The sequence below is a fragment of the Olea europaea genome, chromosome 12, assembly GCF_002742605.1.
Source record: "Olea europaea var. sylvestris chromosome 12, O_europaea_v1, whole genome shotgun sequence".
In the NCBI taxonomy this organism is placed as follows: domain Eukaryota; kingdom Viridiplantae; phylum Streptophyta; class Magnoliopsida; order Lamiales; family Oleaceae; genus Olea; species Olea europaea.
In genome coordinates, this window is record NC_036248.1 from 17987929 (window position 1) to 18010825 (window position 22897).

Here is a 22897-nt window from a genome sequence, read left to right on the forward strand (position 1 = left end):
TCACTCATTTGCGCCAATTGCATGAATTATAAAATGTATATTGACGCAGATGGAAACGTAAATAATAATAATAATTGGTTCTTGTTCGTAACACAGGGTGTTTGTTCGAACATTTGAACAGACGTGACATCGATTTGGAATCTACCAATTAATGGGAAAACTGAAATATCTTATTAATCAATAAAAATGAATGTCTTTTTTTTACAACCTCAACACGTATTTATAGACCCAAAAATAATTCTAATCAAAGTGAAACCCTAATTCTATAAACAAATTCAAATAAACTAGGAAACGGCAAAATAAATCCTATTAAAACTTAAAAAACTATTAAAATGATGAAAATACCCTTAAATTAATAAAAATAGAAAAGTCCAAAAAGGACACCTAAACGATGAAATTTAACCTCAAAAGTTTGATAAGGTTGCAAAGTTGTGTAGAATCAAAAGACACTTCTGGATTGCACTCACGGACGAAAATTCGACACCGGAGCTAAAAGTTATGCATGTTTTCGTAGATCCTTTTTGTTCCTTATCTTTCCTAATTGGTTTAGAATTTTCTTCTATTTGATCCGCATCATTTATTATACAATAATTTGTTTCCTTCTATAAAATTGTCTAGGTTTTTTCTCCGAAAATGTTGGTCTTGCTATGAATTAAAATACGTATTAATACAATTCATAATCTCTACATTAGAACATGAGGTTTGTCGAATTCTACACTATAATTTCCTTAAAAATTTAATGATCAAAGTCAAACACCAACTTTGACCACACATTTTATAAGACTTGCAACTAAAATCCAACTATCCACCCTTCATTTCCATGATATTTTAATTTCTGGGACTTATAATTTTACCCTAATGTTTATTCATCAACAAGATTTCTTTTTAACTTTAACGAGGTCTATTTGGAATCCACCAATTAATGAGAAATCTGAAATATCTTATTAACCAATAAAAACGCATTTCTTTCTTTACAACCTTAACACATATTTATAGACTCAAAACAAATTCTAATCAAAGTGATTATTCTATAAACAAATTCAAATAAACTAGGAAACGGTAAAACAAATCCAATTGAAACTTAAAAGACTATTAAAAAGATGAAAATACCATTAAATTAATAAAAATAGAAAAATCCAAAAAAAGGGACCCCTAAACGATGAAATTTAACCTCAAAAGTTTGATAAGTTTGCTAAATTGTGGAGAATCGAAAGACACTTCTGAATTGTACTTATGGACGAAAATTCGATACCCGAGCTAAAAGTTATGCACATTTTCGTGGATCCTTTCTTGTTCCTTATCTTTTCTAATTGGTTTAGAATTTTTCTTCTATTTGATCTGCATCATATGTTGTACAATAATTTGTTTCCTTCTACTATAAATTTGTCTAGGTCGTTTCTCTAAAAATGTTGGTTGTGTTATGAATTAAAATACGTATTCATACAATTCATAATCTCTACATTGGAACATGAGGATTGTCGAATTCTATCTAGTGTATGTTTGATAAACACTATCATTTCCTTATAAATTTAATGATCAAAGTCAAACATCAATTTTGACCACACATTACATAAGATTTGCAACTTAAATCCAATTGTCCACCACTCATTTCTACGACATTTTAATTTCTGCAACTTATAATTTTACCATAATGTTTATTCATCAACAATTCTTTTTAATTTTGATGGTCTACAAGTTTTTTTTCCAAATACGTGTTGGTGCGAACAAGGGGAAAAAAAAATTCCTGGCTTCATCACCATCGAGAATTATCCATATCAGTATGCTATGCCCATAAATAGGAGAGGGGTCATTTGTAAATCACCAAGTTCAAGTTGAACGAGTGTATACAATACAAAAGCATTCCCCCTAACTCTCTCGTGTTCTAAATATTTTTTGCCTTGAGTCTTGATTTAGGTGGTTTTGATACATTTTGCCACTATACTAGTAACACAAGCTTATATTTCGTGTAAATGTGAGGAACGAAAAGCTGCGAGACACTAAAATTGCACTCAAGATCTGTAAGTGGATACTATCTAATACTCCATTCGTGGCTATCTCATAAAATTTAAGCCAGGCGAATGGCTAGTTTGTTTCTAAGACAGGCCTTCGCCTTTGGCTTCAGTTGGTCCCACCTTTACGACAACTTAGGTCATTTCCAACCTTGCACCAAAAATTGAGGTAGGTTATACACTATTTTGCACCAAATTAAAAATCATCTCTAACCCATTACACCAAATGAATAATGTTTAATCATTTCTTCACTTTTTTATTCTTCACAATTTATATATCTAAGAAATTGTTTATATATTTAATTTATTACTACATAAATAATTAAGTTTCATTACTGAAAATATTAAATTCATTAATAAATTTTATAAACGTATTACAATTAATAAAAATACCATAACTAAGAAAATATTAAATCATAATAATAAAAAATGATTAAAGCTTATTACAAGTAATGGTAACAATTGTTGTGATTCTCCGATCACGAGAAGAGCAGATAAAAAGAGGAAAAATAATTATATTTCTTACTTGAATAGAATTTTACAATGGAGTATTACAAACTCTTAAAAAACCTCTCAAAAGTCACTTTCTAATCTCTCTTTTTTTCTCTTCTATACCCTCTATTTTTCTTCCTTTTAATGGATATTCCTCTCTCTTGGGGCACCAAAATTCTCTTTGTGGTAGCATATATTTATAGAAAAATTTTGGCTACAAACCGTCATAAAATTCTGGCCAAAAAACCTGCCACATAGTTCATTGTTGAAGAGTCAAAATAGGTGGTTGCCTTCAATTTGTCTTTAGCATGGGAAAGACTTGCTCATTAAGAAATTGATAACAAATTGTGGTTGATTTTAAGTGACTTCAAAAGGAAGAAACTGATTAAAAAAACTAGTTGGAATTGCAGTTGGAATGTGGCTGGACTTATCAATTCTTCCCTTCCATTCGCATTTAAATCAATTATTATTTGACACCATCCCAACTATGTCTCTGCATAACTCTAAATTTTCTCTTGGAACCACCTTTGTTAACATATCTGTTGGATTCTCATTTGTGTGAATCTTCACTAGTGTCAGAATTTGTTGATCCATCACTTCTCTTATCCAATGATAGAGGATGTCGATGTGCTTTGTCTGAGAATGGTACATTGAATTCTTACTTAAGTCAAGAGCACTTTGGCTGTCACAATGTACTTTGTAGTATTTCTGCTTGATCCCTAATTCTTGGAGAAATCGCTTTAACGATAACATTTCTTTACCTGCTTCCGTCGCTGCAATATATTCTACTTCTATTGTAGACAAAATAACACACTTTGGTAATCTTGATTGCCATAATACAGCTCTCCCTACAAAAGTGTAGAGAAATCCTGAAGTAGATTTTCTATTATCAAGATCTCCAGCCATATCTGAATGTGTATAACCTTCCAAGATTATATCAGCTCCCCCGTAGCACAGACATATCTTTGATGTATCTTCAAGGTACTTGAGAATCCAGTTGACTGCCCTCCCAACGTTCATTTCCAGGATTAGAAAGAAAACGACTCACCATGCCTACTGCATGAGCAATATCTGGCCTTGTACATATCATAGCATACATCAAGCTTCCAACTGCTGAAGAATAAGGTGTCAATGACATCTCCTCAATCTCTTTCTTAGATGACGGGCATGAATTTTTACTCAACTTGAAGTGGTTAGTTAATGGAATGCTGACAGGTTTGTCATTATGCATGTTGAATCTCTTGATCACTCGCTCAACATACTTCTCCTGAGATAGCCACAACCTTCTACTTTTCCTATCTCGAGTTATGTGTATTCCCAAAATCTGTTGAGCTGGGCCTAAGTTCTTCATATCAAAGGACTTGGAAAGTTCCTTTTTCAGTTGGCTGATTTTTGTTGCATCTTATCTAACAATCAACATGTCGTCTACATACAATAGAAGAGCAACAAAGTTGTCATCTGGAAATCTCTGGATATAAACACATTGATCTGCAGCAGTTCTTTTGTAGCCTTGGCTTACCATGAACAAGTTAAATTTTTTGTACCACTGCCTTGGTGTTTGCTTAAGACCATACAAGCTCTTCTTCAACTTGCAAACGAAGTTCTCTTTTCCTGAAACTTCAAAAACTTCTGGTTGCTCCATATCATGCTCCATATCAATTTCTTCATATAATCACCATCAAGAAACGTTGTTCTAACATCCATCTGTCCAAGCTCTAGATTCGAACTGGCTACTAATCCAAGGATAATTCGAATTGAGGCCATTTTTACAACAGGTGAAAAAATCTTATCAAAGTCAATTCCCTTCTTCTGAAGAAATCCTTTGACTACCACACGTGCTTTATGTTTTACCATCTTTCCATTACCATCTTTCTTGAGCCTGAAAACCCATTTAATCCTTAATGTCTTCTTTTCCTTCAGAAGCTCAAGCAACTCATATGTTTGATTTTTCTGCAGTGACTCCATCTCATCCTACATTGCTTGTATCCACTTGTCTTTGTCCAAGTGGGTTTGTGCTTCCTGAAAGCTCTCCGAATTTCCTATATCAATGAACAAAATGTATTCTAATTTCGGATATCTCATTGATGGAATCCATCCTCGTTTAGATCTTCTTACATGTGCATCGTTAGTTTCAGGAGGTGCATCATTATCTGATTGATGTGATGGTCCAACAACTTCTGGTGAAGAAGATTGTGACTCCCCCTGGTCAACATCCTCTTCTTCATCCTCCTGTTCTGCTTTCGACATTCCCTTATGCACATCGTCATTATCTATGGTGAATTGTGCTGGTGCTAGATCTGGAGCAATATTCAGGGTACCAAAATTGGAATTAGGAGATATTGTGCATTTTTCAATGTCTTCCAATGTCTGGTTTTCATGGAACACTACGTCCCTGCTTCTGATGGTCTTCTTTGTCTTTGGGGCCCATAATCTGTATCCAAACTCTTTATCTCCAAAGCTTATAAAGATGCATGGAGTGGTCCTTACATCTAACTTTTGTCTTAGCTCCTTGGATACATGTGCAAAGGCAAAACAGCCAAATACTCTTAGGTGAGAGTATGAGGGATATTGACCAGACCATACTTTCTCTAGAATTTCAAAATTCAACGATACTGACAGTGATCTATTGATCAGGTAGCAGGCGTTTCCAACAACTACTCCCCAAAATGGCTTTGGCAGCTTAGCCATACTTATCATGCTTGTGACCTTTTCCATATCATTCGATTCATCCTCTCGACGACTCCATTATGCTGTGGAGTGCGTGGGACTGTCTTCTCATGTCGAATGTCGTATCTTCTACAATATGCATCGAACTCTTTGGAAGTGTACTCGCCTCCATTATCTGTGTGGAGACATCTTAACTTTTTTCCTATTTCACGCTCTACCATGGCATGAAATGATTTGAAGTAACCCAATACTTGGTCCTTCGTCTTCAAGAAATATACCCATACCTTTCGAGAAGCATCATCAATGAATGTCAAAAAATACTTGTTGTTGCCTAATGATTCAAGCTCCAAGGGATCACAAACATCAGAGTGTACGAAATTAAGCAACTCTGATCATCTTGTCGAAGAGAAATTGAAGGAGACTCTATGTTGCTCACCAAATAGACAATGACTGCAAGGATCCAGCACAGTTTCCTTGGCAACCGTGATTAGCTCCTTCTTGGTCAAAGTAGACAATCCTTTCTCACTCATATGGCCAAGTCTCTGATGCCACAAATTTTGAGAAGCTTAACGTTCTACTGTGTTGAGGCTATCCACATGCATTTTCACACGAGTCTTGTATAAAGTGCCACATATATGTCCTCGAGCAACAACCGTGAAACCTTTCATCATTTTCCATGTGCCATTACTAACGTGATTGACATAGCCCTATTTGTTAAGGGCTATCCCGAAAGTAGATTTAGCCGAAGATCTAGTACATGTCGAATATCTTTCAAGGTTATTTTACACCTGAGGTTTGTTTGTATCTGGACATCACCAATTCCCACGATCTTAGAAGAACTGGTATTTCCCATCTTCACCGCACTAAAGTCGCCAGCTTTGTATGTTGTGAAGAAATCTCTACGTGGAGTGGCGTGGTAAGATGCTACAATGTCTATTACCCACTTAATATCTTTGTTTGAGACAGGAAGACATGTTTCCTTATGGATGGAGCAGATAGCCACCTCCCCAAAAATAGTGACTAGTGTCATTCCTTCCTTATTCTTCAGCTGTGAACTGTTGTGGCTTTGCTCTCGTAGCAATTTTATGCAGTTCTTCTTCAAGTGGCCCTCCATACCACAATAGTAGCACTTGTAAATAGGCTTCCTACCATCTCTGAATCTACCTCTACTTTTGCTTCTGCCTCTTCCCTTGCCTCGAACGCCTCCTTGCTGTCTTCCTCGGTTCATTGTGACAAAGGCATGTGATTTCTTCGTGTGTACATTTTTTCTCCTAGCATCTTCATTAAATAGGGCATCCTTGACCATAGACATGGTAAGTTTGCAATCGGGGGCTGAGTTGTTAAGAGATATTACTAATGTCTCTCAACTATCAAAAAGAAAATTTAAAAGTAGTAAGGCTTGTATTTCATCCTCAAGCGGCATCTCCACGGATGACAATTGGTTTACCAAGCTCTGAAATTCACTGGTGTGCTCAGCAACTGAAGTTTCACTCTTTAGCTTCAGATTCACCAAACACCTCATCAACGGGACTTTGTTTCGAGGGGTCTTGGCCTGTAAATGTCCTCCAGAATCTTCCAGAAGGCACATATATCTGTCTCCTGTGGTACATGGTGAAAAACATTATGATCAATCCATTGTCGAATTTGACCGATAGTTTTTCTATTTAACTTCTTGCACTCTGTCTCCTTGGTAGGATCAAGGTTTACACCTTTGATTTCTAGGGGGTCATACAAATCCTTACAACTGAGAAGGTCTTCCATCCGAGGCTTCCACAGCGTATAATTGGTGGCGATGAGCTTGATCATAGCTCCCGATGAAGATTCCTCCATTGACATCTTGGCTTACAAATGCTTTACCAAAATCGAAGCTGTATCAAAAACTACGAGGGCCAATTGATAAAACTCGATTTGTACCACTTTTTGTGATTCTCCGATCACGAGAAGAGAAGATAAAAAGATGAAAAATAATTCTATTTCTTACATGAATAGAAATTTACAATGGAGGATTACAAACTCTTAAAAAACCTCTCAAAAGTCACTCTCTAATCTCTCTTTTTTCTCTCTTCTATGCACTCTATTTTTCTTCCTCTCACGGGATATTTCCCTCTCTCTTGGGGCATCAAAATTCTCTTTGTGGTAGCATATATTTATAGAAATTTTTTTGCTACAAATCGTCATAAAATTTTGGACAAGAAACGTGCCACATAGTTGATTGTTGAAGAGTCAAAATAGGTGGCTGCCTTCAATTTGTCTTTTGCATGGGAAAAACTTGCTCATTAAAAAATTGATAACAAATTGTGCCTGATTTTCAATGACCTCAAAAGGAAGAAACTGATTAAAAAAATCAATTGGAATTGCAGCTAGACTTATCAATAATAATAATAATTAATTAGGAATTAAAATTTATGTATAATATAAAATGACACAAATACCCTTAACAACATTTGATGCTAAATGCGAAAAGGGCAAATAGGACTTTAATCAAATATGGTGCAAAATTTAGTGTTGGGTTGGAGTAATATTGCACCAAATATTTGGTGCAAAATAGGGAAGAATGGTGTTTTGAGCAAGGGTTGGAGTTGCCCTTAGAATACCGACAAGCCTATTGTCTATTACAAGAACGAGAGAGTATTCGACCATGGCTATTTGTAGATGATGTCACTGGGGTGCAAGTTTATGATGTTTGTGTTGTCAAAATTAATGACTTTTACAATAAAAGAAATAAAAATTAAAAACGATGATGAAGAAAGGTATGCCCTAGCAAATCTACTTAAGACAGATTTTGTCCCTTCACAGCTACCAATAAGATTATCGAATGTCTGTCTTCAAAGATACAATAATTCTTTCAAAGTCAGCACCGTACTCTACCTTATCGGTCGAACCAAATAGTTAATAGTATTTTTCTCAAAATGGAATAAATTCGAACAAAACTTTCTCGGACAAAATTTTATTTTTAAAATAAAATCGAACGAAAATTTATTTAAGCAAAGGAAAAGTATCAAAATATTTTATAAGAAATGAAAAAAGTGTTAAAAATTAGTTTTTCTTGAATTTAGGTATAAAAATTAAGAATTGGAGATCTGTATTTATATATTTTCAACTTGTACAAGTGAATGAGTACACCATTTGGTCCGGATCAATCTGAGCCCTTAGATCACACCACTTGATATTGTATGGTCCAAATGCATCCCTTACGATGGTCCATGACTCACCTGTACACCTACTATATTGGAACAAACGCATCTAGGCATCACGCCTAAGTCATGCAGACACCAGACGCTATATTGTCATTGACACATGAACGCAACTCATAGAGCCACTTGCTTGCCACGTAATTGAACCATGGTTTCATTTCTAAAAACTGTAAGGCTTCCTAGCTCCTCATGGCGATGCATACGTGTAAAGTGCAAAGTGCACCTCTTAAGCACCCAGTATGACCTTAGCAAACAGAGATTTGTTAGAAAAACAGGGCCACGTTGACCCTATTTGAGAAGAATTATTCTTGCAAGCAACGGTCCCAGGACCCCGTGACTAGTGGCCAGTCATGAATTAGACATAGGCTAGCCATTAGGGTCGTAGGCTGGGTGGGCAAGTCTGCCCTCGAATCCCATTAAAATTTGAATTTATATGTATCAATCTATTAGACCTTTATTTATTTATTTTTATTATTATTTTTCATTTTGGGGATTGGGTGTGGTTTTCCATCTTGACTCCATCCCTGCTAGCTATGATGTAGGTGGATTAATAGTATCAAATTACTGACCTAAGAGCAACTTCAACCACAACACCAAATCATTCCCTAGGATTTCATAATTTGATGAAAACTTCACAATTTGCCTTAGTTATTTGCATTGTTCATCTTATTTACATTAGATTATTATAAAGACATTGTTTCAAAATTTGATATTCTAAATAAAGAGAAAGCAAAAATAATTATAGTATTCAATATGATTAGTATATCGATCCCTATGGGTTTGACACTCTTCACTTCATTACTATATTACAAAACTTGAAATCGTTCACTTGTGGTAATTTCACATTATAGAAAACGAGTGACAGAGATGGTCGAATTTTGGCCACTAAACTTTGAAAAATATCTTTTATTACTCACTGAACTTTGTGGTGGTTTAATTTTGGGCACTGAACTTTGAAAAACGACAAGCTTTGGCCACTAAATTTCAAAAAAATATTCTATACAATAAAATATTTTACACGTAAACTTAAATTTTTTTTCCAACTTTTTAACCATACAATCCCCAAAAAATCACTATTTTTAGAACTCTTTTTTTTTTTTTTTTTTTTTTTAATAATGGCCATCAAACATGGGCTAAAATTCAGATTTAATTTAATTTTTATGATAAATATATTGTGCGTTTCATTGCAACTAGTAGTAATTTCATTTGCAAAACTTTGCAAGCATTGTCAGTATCACTAGAAATGATTATTCAATTACACAGTAATTAAATTTTTTTTTTTTTTTTAGAATTTGAAGCTATTTTCATCATAATATTTGAATTTTACAACGAAGCACATAATGAATTTGTTTGTTGTTATATAAAATTAAATCCAAATTTTAATTAAGGGGTTGTTTGAGCCCCATTTTTCTCAAAAAATGCATTTTGAAATAGTGTTATGATAGAGAATATGAGATTAAAAAATAAGGAATAGTTTTGGGTTGAAGAACATTGATAGAAATAACTATAAAGGTTGAAGAACATTGTTGATAGTATGGTGGAATCATTCCATAGGCTTTCATAATTTGATAAAAACTTTACAATTTGCCTTCGTTATTTGCATTGTTCATCCTATTTGCGTTAGATTATTATAAAGACATTCTTTCAAAATTTGATTTTCTAAAGAAAGAGAAAGCAAAAATAATTATAGTATTCAATAGGATTTGAATATCAATTCCTGTGGGTTCGAAAAGCATTATCGAAAACGAGTAGCGAAGATGGTTGAATTTTGGCCACTAAATTTTGAAAAATATCTTTTATTACTCACTTAACTTTGAGGTGGTTTAATTTTGGGCATTGAACTTTGAAAAACAACGAGCTTTGATCACTAAACTTCGAAAAAATCTTCTATACAATAAAATATTTTACACGTAAATTTAAATTTATTTCCAACTATTTAACCACACATTCTCTAAAAAATCATTATTGTTAAAACCCTTTTTTTTTAAATAATGACCATCAAACATGGACTAAAATTCAAATTTAATTTAATTTTTATGATAAATAAATTGTGCGTTTCATTGCAATTAGTAGTGACTTCCTTTGCAAAACTTTGCAAGCATTGTCTGTATCACTAGGAATGATTATTCAATTACACGGTAATTAAATTATTATTATTATTATTTTTAGAATTTGAAACCATTTTCATCATAATATTTGAATTTTGCAACTAATCACATAATGAATTTGTCTGTTATTAAATAAAATTAAATCTAAATTTTAACAACAAATTTTAAATAAGGGGTTGTTTGAGCCCAATTTTTCTCAAAAAATGCATTTTGAAATAGTGTTATGATCGAGAACATGTGGTTAAAAAATAAGTAAAAATTTTGGATTTATGTGTAATATTATTTTATTGAAAAATGTGTAGTTGAAATAATATCAAATCACTGTTGAAAAATATATTTTGTTGAAAAAATTGGGCTCAAATAAGGGCTAAATCCAAATTTATTGTGAGCCATAGAAGACGTTTTTTAGAGTTTTGTGGCAAGAACTTGACCATTCTTGCTAAGCTTTGAGGTGGTCGAATTTTGTCTGTTGAACTTTGAGATAATTGAATTTTGGCCACTATCGAGTCTTTAAATAACGATTTTTTTGGGAGAATGTGTGATTGAAAAGTTAGAAAAAAAATTGAATTTACATTTAAAATATTTTATAGTTTAGATGTGTGGTTAAATACAAATTTATAGTGACCAGTAGAAGACTTTTTTCAAAGTTTAGTAGTCAAAATTCGACCACCTCCAAGCTTAGAGAGCAATAGAAGACATTTTCAAAGTTTAATAGCCAAGATTCGACCATCTCAAAGTTTAACGGTGTGACGGGGTGTCACATTTACATTCTTTCAGTCACGTCATCAATTTCGTTAGATGTTTGAGATGAAAGTTATACTATTCTGTCCATGTTTGTTTCGCAAAATTTTTTGTAGATTATAAAGTATGAGCCTCACAAAATGCATGAATTTTGGATAATTAAAAATTTTTTTTAATATAGTTTATATAATCACACATAGTTCCTGTTTGAAGACTTTTTTTTATTAAAAAAAAAAAAAACTCATTTTATATAACACATTTATGAGATCCATAACCTTTATCAACTTATTAACCATATATTTATTATTTTTTATCAAAATTTACTAAATATCTATTTTTAACAAAATCGAACCAAATGCAGTGAGCTGCAAAGACGGTACATTAGGTATTGAATTATCTTTTGACTGAGAATTCTACGTACAACAACTTGGATGACGTAAAGAATTGCAATTTTCAGCCATCAATAAATAAAGGGTGCATGGACGAGAATTCAAAGCACACAACAATTAGTTGACGGATTTTATATGTGGGTTTGTTTGGCACAAATTGAGTCCCATCTGATTTAGTTAAAAAATTGATAAAAATTAAAATTAACAATTAATTTTAATTATATGGGATTCACAATTTTTATTAATTTTTCATTATACATTTCATCAACTTTTATCAAATTCTACTTAAAATCTGAATTTAAAAAAACCAAATAGGGCTAACTAACAGGTCCCAGAGTGAGTTTGAAAGAGTATTGTGGTGAGGTACCCAAATTGCGGTACAGTGGAAATAGACAAAACAGATTGCAATTTATCAGGATTGGTTTAGAGATGAGATCAAAGACACAGAAATGCGTGCGTTTCACCAACTTTTCTGCTAAAGAGTGAAGACCAGACCATACTGGTGGCAATATTATTATCATTAGAATAAAGCCACTTGTCCGAATTTAAAAACATGGAGAGAAGAGACATATTGATGTATCAGAAAATGATTGAATGTTTTTGTTTTAATTTTTCAAACTGTCCAATTATGTGTCGACACGTGTTTCATCTGGATTTGATCCTGGATATGTAGCATGATTGTTGTTGTTATTATTAATTTAGGAAATTTTCAGTCGACACTTTCGATTTATCATATTTGTGCGATCGGGTCTCAAGTGTTTCTTGACCTTCAACTATATCAATGAGTTATTGGACAAGTAGAACATAATCAGCGATAAAGTGGTCCGACACAAGATTATTTTGGTTAGGTTTTCTGATTTTGGGAAAAGTTTTACTCATCAATCAGTTGGCAAGAATTATGGGAATATGCACAACTCAACTACTTAATAATACAAATGTGTTGACAAATTTGAAAGAGCATGGTAATTTGGAATATTCATGGTTTAAAACATTAAGCACATGTTCGTTGAATTTTTTATTAAAAAAAATTATGAAATATGTAGTTAAAAATATGTGATTTTCTAAAAAAACGTGTTTACAAATTAATTGTTCACTTTAATTTAGATTAAAATTTTAATTTTAATTTCTATAAAAAAGGGACCAAGATTCTCATAATCACATGTTATGACAGTTATGCGCAATAACATGTAACATGGACATTATATAAATAAATATCTTTCATCATGGGAGGATAAACTCTCGTGGCATTAAAAGGTTAGGGGACATGAATGCCATAAATGAAAATTTGGGATATGGTTATCACACTTATTTTGTCCCTTCTTACTTTGAATTCTTTCAAAAATCCATTTTTCCTCGAACTCATTTTTAATCATATATTCTCTTAAAAAAAATAATTTTATACGTGCATCTATAATATTTTCTTATTTTATAACTATACATTTTTTAAAAATATTACTTTTCACAAAATTGATTTTCGAAAATCTACATCAAACGGGCACCATAGGATCCGAATCCCTGATGAATCTTACCGTTTAAGATATTCATCATTTTTCATACTCAAACAACGTTATTGACAGAAAAATTATTTTTAATTCTTATTTTATTTTCAATGTTAATATAGATTGCATAGAATAAAGAGTTTGATATGGAGAACTCACCGTACAAGAATTAACATCGATATGTTGTTTTATGAGGAATACAGACTAATGTTATTTTGTAATTAATATATTACTCATTAATTAATCATATGATCTATAGCTCGTTCCAAGAATATATACGATTTAGACGGTTTTTAATATATTCTTTAACCAAACCGTTTATAAGAATTTGACATATCTCAAACCTAAATCGAACCATTCCATAACCCAAAACAAGCCATTATAAAATCATTATTTTATTATTTTTAGTTCTTAAAGAGTAGCTCATGAATTTTTAAATACGTTAATTCTAAGTCAAGGAAATAAAACAATTATGTATCAATGACAAGCAAACTAAATGCCAAACAAAATGTTTACGAAGTGTTCTATATGGTACTGGGCTACACTACCATGAAGTATTATAATCACTTTCTACCAATATAAAGTTAAGAATTACGTTATTTACTATTGATTAGCACTCATCAATGTGGAAGTTGGATCATTACATTATTTTAAGGGAAAATTTCATATACAAGAGATTAAGTATAGGGCATTTCAAAAATAAGAAAATAAGTATCATATTTCAACAATTAGAAATTAGCCTAAAAATAAATACAAATATTAATATAATTTCATATGAAAAACAATCCTGAAAAAATAGGCTGAGATACCGTACAAGCGGGATTCTCCAAAAAAAGAATAAATCATCTCTCAAACTGATTCCAATAGCCAGAAGATCTGAAAATACATCCAAAAATTACCGCCGGCTCTTGCGGAAGTGACGGTGAAACCAATTTCTGGTCACAAATTGAAGTCGCAGGTCGTATTACATCGGATTAAAACACGGTGTCTCGAACAGTCACTGATTACATTATTCAGGTGTGTAATTACATTGATCAGGCGTGTAATTGCGATTTATTCATTATAATTTGTCATTTATTCACGTTAGACAAGCTTCAATTGATCAAAAATGTGATTTTTAACGGAACTGTGATTATGAATATCGAACATTGCTGTTCGAAACTGTTGTGACTGTTATGGAAAATATGTAACCCTGGATACAAGATATAACCTCATGTAGTCAATACGCATGGGTTTTTGTGTCTCGAAATGTGTGACGTGTGACATACTACATCTGTGTTTTATGACACTAATGCTCTTGTTTGAATCTAATCATATACAACAGATCTATACTTAGTTACCGTGACTGATTATTGCATGTAATTGTGATTTAATACGTACATGTGACCTGCATGTATTCAATATGTGACCATGACATTCAAGATACGACATGCGTTTGCTTTGACCTGTGATCATTTAACAGAATTGTGACCGACATGCAATTAACTGTGACCAATATACAAAAACTTGTGGCCACTCTTCAACTGCATGTGACAAATATGCAATGACCTGTGACCTCTTGTAAAAAAAATATGGGAAATAAAAATATGTGACCTGCATGTATTCAATACATGACAATGATACTTGAGATTCGAGATATGATTGTTGTAACATTTGACCATTAATGTAATTTTGACCCATATGCAATTAGATGTAACTATAATTGGATGTTAGGCTGATCATGTTTTTGCTAATTTTGCAAAAATGGGGTTAATTCACATGTGTCTGTTAAATGGATCACAAGTGTCACTGGTGTTAATTGATCGTAGTTGCGGGTATTTGAGACTTGTCGACACAGTTATGAAAGAGTTTAGCTTTGACCCAGCAAAAGTTGCTGTGACAATGAAATATGTCTTGAATAGTGATCTACCTCCAATAATAATCAAAAGTGACGAGAATGTCTTGTCTTACATGGTTTTGAAGGATATGAGTCGTGACCCTACCAAATATCCAATTCACATCGAGGTCACAACTACAGATATCGAAAAAACAACCTATTACGCTATTAGTTGATGTTCAATCAAATGAACATGGGTTTTCATTAACAGATATGTCATCAGACATATGTGGAGCAATAATAGATCCATCTAGTGACAATCTTGAGCATGAGATCACAGTTGTGGCAGTGGCAGATGCTAGGGAGGTAGAGTAAGGAAGAGTTTTTCGTAACAAGGAGATAATGAAATTGAGCTTGTCGTTTTATGCAATCCAAAACATGTTTGAGTACGTGGTTGTTCGGTCTGATAAGAAAGACTATCTCGTAAAATGTTCACGTGATGAGTGTAATTGGACATGTAGAGCATCAAAGTTAGCCAGAACAGATATGTTTAAAATTAGACACATTGTAGAAGGTCACATATGTGCTTCAAACATCGTACTCAGTACTCATAGGCAAGTAACAAAGACAGTTGTGTCAACCTGCATTAAGTACAAGTACACATCATCGCGCACCATATACACACCGAATGATATACGCAACAACATGCTGCATACATATGAAGTATCTTTGAATTATGTCAAAGCTTGGCAATCTCGAGAGGAAACTCTAAAAATGCTAAGGGGTGATCCAACTTATTCATTCAATAAGATACCAACCTTTTTTTTTGTGCTACAACAAACAAATCCTGGATCAGTCACAAGTCTAGAAATTGATGCTCACAATAGGTTTAAATATTGCTTCGTGGCACTAAGTGCATCTATACGAGGATGGAAACATTGTAGGCTAGTTGGTGTGGTTGATGGCACATATCTAAATAGACACTATTGTGGCACCTTATTCACGGCATGTACACAAGATGCAAATAACAGCATTTATGTACTTGCTTTCGGGATTGGGGATAACGAGAATGATAGCTCCTGGACATGGTTTTTTAGACAGTTGAGGAAAGAATATGGGGACAGAGACGGTTTGTGCTTGTGTCGGATTGTCACAACAGCATCAAAAAAGCGATTTAAAACGTGTATCCGGGAGCATGTTAGGGGATATGTTCGTACCATCTACTACAAAATCTAAAATCACGATACGGGAGATCAGGACAAAACATAACATAAGCATTCAATACAGTTTTTCGTGCCCACACACTGTTGGAATATGAATATTACATGCAACAACTCGGCTCGATTAATAAGAAGATAAGGGGTTATCTGGTACTATACTATACGTTGTCCTATGATGATATTCACATAAATACGTTTAACATGGTATTGTACACTAAATTATACACATTTCCATGTTTTTGTTTGTAGGACGAAGTTGGACCTGAGAGATGGTCACATTTCCACATGCCTTCAAACCGGTATTCCACAATGACATCGAATATTGTGGAGTCGGTTAATGCGGTCACAAAGTCTGCCAAGAACTACCCTATTCTAGCTTTGTTGGAGTCATTGAGACAAATTCTACAATCTTGGTTCTGCAGACACAAGGAAGACGCCCAAGGCACTTTTACAACCTTGTCAAGCAAGTATGAGAAGAAGATGAGGGAAATGAGCACAAATATGAGAAACTTGAGGGTAAACTTAATTACTGTGACCTAATGTATAATCTATGACTTACCTGAACTGATCTGTGACATGTGCTGTGACTTCTGCTGTGATCTGTACCATTGTGTTTCAGTAATATTTGTGCAATATTATATATAACTACATGACATGCAATTTCATCTGTGTCCTACTTTTTAATTACGTGACTTATTATGCCTATAACTTGAGTCTATATCTGTAGGTTTTCCCTATTAATCAGGCAATGTTCTCAGTTAGAGGTGAACGTTCCCCTTTCATTGTTGATATAGAAAATCGGACATGCACATGTAGGATGTTTCAAGTTGATCAACTACCTTGTCCACATGCTTTGGCTGTGTTTGCGAGTATGAAGATGGATCCATATGAATACTGTTACTACTACTACACAAGTGAAGCATTCAGAAATACATACCAAGAAACCATTTTTCCTGTAGGAAATCCAGCTGAATGGATAGTGCCAAATGATGTCCATGACATAGTTGTAATTGCACCTAATCAAAAGCGAAGTTGTAGAAGACCTACTGAGAAGATATTCAGACCAGAGTATGAGGAAAACATAACCGTCAAATGTGGTCGATGTGGTGAAAGTGATCACAATCGTAGAACATGCAGCAGCTTAGTTCCGTTAAGTCAAAGCAATAAGAATAAAGAGAGGAAGAGGACGAAGACTGGAAATACACATTGATATATTTTTTATAATTCCCTCGTTTTTTCATTCATTGATTTTTTTGTAAATGTAGGATGCACAACATTGGATGACACATATTGACCATATCATAACCAATACAATGCTAAGATTTTTTGCAATGCACTTTGGAAGTTCGGCAAGAATGTGTGACCACTAGCACATATGAGAAACTCAACGTATGAGAGACTCAACGAATGTGTCACACATGAAAATCTGTAGGAAAAATTGATATACAATCATCATGCAGTGAACTGTGACCAACATGGAATTAGCTGTGACCAATATGAAATGATCTGTGATCATTCTTCAATAACCTGTGACTAGTATGCAGTAACTATGATCATTATTAATCACATGTGACCAGAATGCAGTGACTTGTGACCAATATATAATGATCTGTGACCAGAATGCAGTGACCTGTGAGCCCTATGCAATCAACTATGAATATATGAAAATGATCTGTGACTAGACGTCAATGAACTGTGACCAATATGCAGAGACCTGTGACCATTTATCAAGACATGTGACCAGGATGAAGTGACATATGATCAATATTCAATGACATGTGACAAATATGCGTTAAACTGTGACCAACAAAAGATGACCAGTGACATATTGCAAAGACTCAGGGAAATGGAGGTGGTTCAGTTGCAATTAGCTGTGACAAAAATATGAAATGATCTGTGACAAATCTTCAATGACCTGTGACCAGATTGGATTGACTTGTGATAATTCTTCATGACCTGTGAACACAACACAGTTACCTGTGACCAATATACAATGACCTGTGACCAGGGTGCAGTGACCTGTGACAATGGGAATTGGCATGCGACCAAATTACAATAACCAGTGACCTGTGAACTGCAGATAATCCTAAAAACTGGTGACCTGTGATAATCCTAAAAACTGCAAATAACCAGTGACCTGTGACCAGGGTGCAGTGACATGTGACAATGGGAATTGACCTGTGACCAAATTACAGTAACCAGTGACCTGCGAACTGCAGATAATCCTAAAAACTGGTGACCTGTGATAATCCTAAAAACTACAGATAACCAGTGACCTGTGACTAGGGTAGAATGACATGTGACAATGGGAATTGACCTGTGACCAAATTATAATAACCAGTGTGACTTGTGAACTGCAGATAATCTTAAAAATTGGAATGGGTCAATTCCAGTGTCGGTAAATCGATAAACATGTCTACCACCTGTGCTAATAACATGACACAATGGCAAAAATTTGTGCATTAAATTTTGAGACTTTCTCCTTGATACATTGTCAATATAGCAAAATATGATATATAGTGACACTTCTGAAAAACAATGTAATAAAGTCCCTAAACACTAATGAACTTTTTGATATAAACAGACAAAAGTAAGAACTGCGTTGTCAATACAAACGAATTTCCAAACACAAGAAAATGTTTCCATCTATTACAACATGTGACTTCTAATTGTACTATCACTCTAAAACAATGCTTTCCCCGCCAGTAGGCTGCGTCGTCTTTCTAGCCTTCCCGATTTCGCGATGTTTGAACAACAATGAAGCTACATCCAACCAAGCTTTCCCGGCATCAAACTTCATGGGCATGGATCCTATATCGTCATGTAGCATGTACTTCGCATACTTGACCACGTAAATGCCACAATCATGTCTAGGAACGCAAAAATCATACTGTTAGCTATGAAATCCAGCATGTTATAATATGTTTAACTATAAGTGGAGGGAAAAAAACTTACCCATTTTTCTGTTCGGAAAGAGAGAAATCAAAATCCACATTCAACTCCATGGAATCTTTTTTCCATATTCCAACACATTTCATGAGATGCGGAAGCATGCTGACAAAGGATTCAATTCCAGTACGGACTTTGATATCATTGTATGTCTTTCTGGACGAATTCAATAAACGCAACGTATGTGCCTTTATGTCCAACACTCCAAGCATCCAATGTGTTTTGTTGGTAGGCAGAAGTGGGATAAACATAAGGTCGACTTCAGCCCATAGAGTGCTCAATGGAATTCGTGCACCGGTAATGTCATCAATCAGTCTATCATTTGTGACAAGAACATTTGCATCATCCTTGAACCTAGGATACATGTGCTTGAGCTTGGCCTGGAACAACGAGTCCATTGTGGTAGCTACAAATTTGAGATCTCTCGCACTTTTTGGCACTTGACGTATGTAGTAGACGCACACATCCATATGCTACAGAGATGAAAGTACAATAAACAATTAAGGAACCATATATACACCAGAAAACATGATACAATAAGCTGTTAATTTGATCTGTGACTCGGTTAGAATGTGTGATCAATACAACCTGTAGTTAGTCAATACAACATGTAGTTAGTGACCATTCAATAACTGAACCCAGATGTAATAAATACATGTGAGCTATACTGTTGCACCTGCAGATATGTGTTTTTCCGTGCAGCACGGATTGTCACCTACTGTTCGCGTGATTTGTGACCCATGCATCAGCTGTGACCTACTGTTCGCGTGATCTGTGACCCATGCATCATCTGTGACCTACTGCTCGTGTGATCTGTGACCAATGCTCTGTGTGACTAGTATACAAAAACCTGTGACTAATGTGACCTATACTATGACATGCTCTTTAGAACTGTTACTTTTGTGTAGTAACTTATTGAACTAGTCAACGTTACCTCCCTGGATACAAGTTCGTACCACCATGTCTTGTTTCCCACCAAGTACTGACAGATGGAAAAAGGTGGACAGATGGCACCATCTTTATCATTGAACTTCTTCCTGCAAACGAGATGTACGGATCATTATTTGGAAAATTATGAAAATAGGACAACAATTTCGTACTTGTTATGCGGTTTTTATCCTCTTTGAAACCAATTTTGAAAGTCAGCAACATCTGCATCTTGTACAATCTGATTGTAGTGTTCGAAGACCACTACGTTTCCTAACGATTTCATTTGTTTCATTTCGTCGGCAACATAAGGGGACTCAAGTGTTTTAGCTGGCTTTGGAGCCCTCTTCACCGGCAATCCAGAACTTGGTGCGGCCTCAGGTGAGTGCTACGTAATAAAATGTGTTTTTTAATATGTGACATGCATTAATCAACAAATACATAGATTTTTTGATACCTCTTGGTCAATACATTCCGTGTCCTTCAAAACATTGGATATGACCAATTCCACTTGCATTTCAACTTCCATAGATGTTTTTGCAACAATCTGGCTTGGTTGTGTAAATTCAAGACCGAGATCAAAAGATGGAGGTTCAATAGAACATGGAAATTCAATTGCGCACGCAGAGTCAACTTTCGCTTTGCCTTTCGAATCAACACTTTTTTCAACTTTTGCAACCTGAAAATCAGAACAAAAATACATTTGATGAGAAGTGTATATCAAATGGTTTGTGCTAACAGACAAATAAGAGGCAGTCACAGTTGGAATACTGACTTCGCATGTTGGTCCAGATCCTACAACAGTTTCTAGTCCTGAGTTCTCTCTGAATTTTTTCATAATTTCTTCCATTGAACTAGATATCAATGTAGTCACAGAATTAGACATACACTGCATGTGTGCTTTGATGTCCAACATGTCAGTATGGATTTCACCTTGCATGCGAACAAGCAGCTTCAATTCCTTTGCTGACCAGACTTCAAAGATGACACTTGTGACTGCATTGCCTGAAGCTGTTTGCTTAGCAACCGATTCTCAGACTAGGGTTCAGATATCCGTCCTTTGAAATAATTGATCAATTCGTCGATCACCTGCATCACATGAATACCTATAATCAGGTTACTTATAATGATGAAATATAACATTGATCTGTGATCAGCAGTGAAACATGTATTGGTATGTGACCTAATAACTGAAACTTGTGACCTAAATTTTTATGTGACCAAATGGACTTGTGACATGATAGATGAAATTGGAAGAGTTTACATCTTTTGACGGCATATCCTCTGAATCAGTGGTGTCATCTAACTTACGCTCCCCCACTTGGAGAATCTTCATGGATTGATGTCCCCTTCCAACTGGGTGGTGCGTCAACAAAGTCATCATCATCAATGGGGAGATCAGAGTGTCCCAATCGTCCATCAGTTATCAAAAGCATGGGAGTAGATTGTTTCATTCCTGAATTACTTGGTTTTGTACTAGTCCCAGCACGATGATCTGATCGGTGTATGCTACCACCCTTTCTCTTCTCCCCATGTGACCGATCGGGTAGGACAGGTTTCTCATACTGCACTTGAACCATGTATGGCATTGCCATTTCAGCTGGTGGAAGGTCCAGGTCACATATTTCCAACTGCCATTCATATCACAACAAAAAGTGCAATGTCAACAATCAAAAATTATGTATGAACAAACAGATATAATTTTGCACATCACACATATTCAATATGTTTCCATTAATTGCGATATAACAAAGGTAAATGGCGCCGTGAAAATGTCTGTGACCTATACTGAAAATGTGTGACATAATGAATAAATCTGTGACTTCGTGAATGCAATTTGTGACTTGACGAAATATATTTGTGACCTGAGAAATATGATCTGGAACATGAAAAAAATGTGCAAGTTTAATATTTCGAAACCAGTACTGCTGCATCAGTGGTCACTTACGTTCGGATTGGAGAAGCATTCAGGTCCCTCGAGCTTCGTAGCCGAAGGGTGATCATCAGCCGCCCAGTTCATTATCCTGGGGTATCTCTGGAAATCCTTCTCACTGTGTATCCATCGAGACTGGGAATTGTTTCGTAAATTCACACTTGAAAGGCTACAAGCAAGCCTCTGAGTCTGTAATGTGTTGATCTCTTACTCAACCCCTCCCTCAATGAATTTACTAGTGTGTCAAACAGCGAATTACCCCATGGAAACACATTCATCGCACTAAAATCTTCAACTAGTACAAATAAGAAGTGATCCACAGCCTTCTTGTAGTCTCTTGGATGCAATGCACCTAGCATGGAAACATCTCATCCGGAATGTCAGTAGAACCAAGAAATGCGTCCTTAATATTTTCATGAGTAACATTTTTCAACGTTGAAAAATATAAATTTTTCAATCGTGATGGAGTCTTCTCCATCCTACTTATGTCAGCATCACCGACATATCTCAGACCAGTCACCAAACAACTCACTCTCATTAGGTTGTTGCACTTATCTCAGCAGAAAGTAGTGTATTAGCTGAGATTGGATAACAATTTCCTCGCATTGCAGGAAGTGGGAGAAACAAGTATTCTGAAGGATTCGACGTTGGGCTTCATTGAGATTGTTTTGGAAGTTCGACACCACACCTTTGACGGGGGTAATTGTAATTTTAGCCAGAAACCAACTCTTCTCAGGTATAATGTATCTCCAGGCCTACAACATCGGTCACAATAAAACTCATCAGTTTGGTCATAGGTGGGAATCCAGGTTGACACAAACATCAACATATAGGTCACAGGTCCCCTCCACCAAAAAAGAAATCAACAACACACATACAGAATGACACAATAGCGTTCCATAATTCACAAATGAACAACCACTTTTGAAAAAAACATTAAAAACCCTTACTAC

At 34.8% G+C, this 22897-nt stretch overlaps 1 protein-coding gene across 1 annotated transcript; it reads left to right on the plus strand.

The window, feature by feature from the left end:
- Positions 1-15317: 15317 nt before the first annotated feature.
- Positions 15318-17345, plus strand: LOC111406707. Its single transcript, XM_023036088.1, has 3 exons — positions 15318-16124; positions 16385-16651; positions 16863-17345. The coding sequence occupies exons 1-3, from the start codon at positions 15318-15320 to the stop codon at positions 17343-17345; spliced, it is 1557 nt and encodes a 518-aa protein (XP_022891856.1).
- Positions 17346-22897: the final 5552 nt, after the last annotated feature.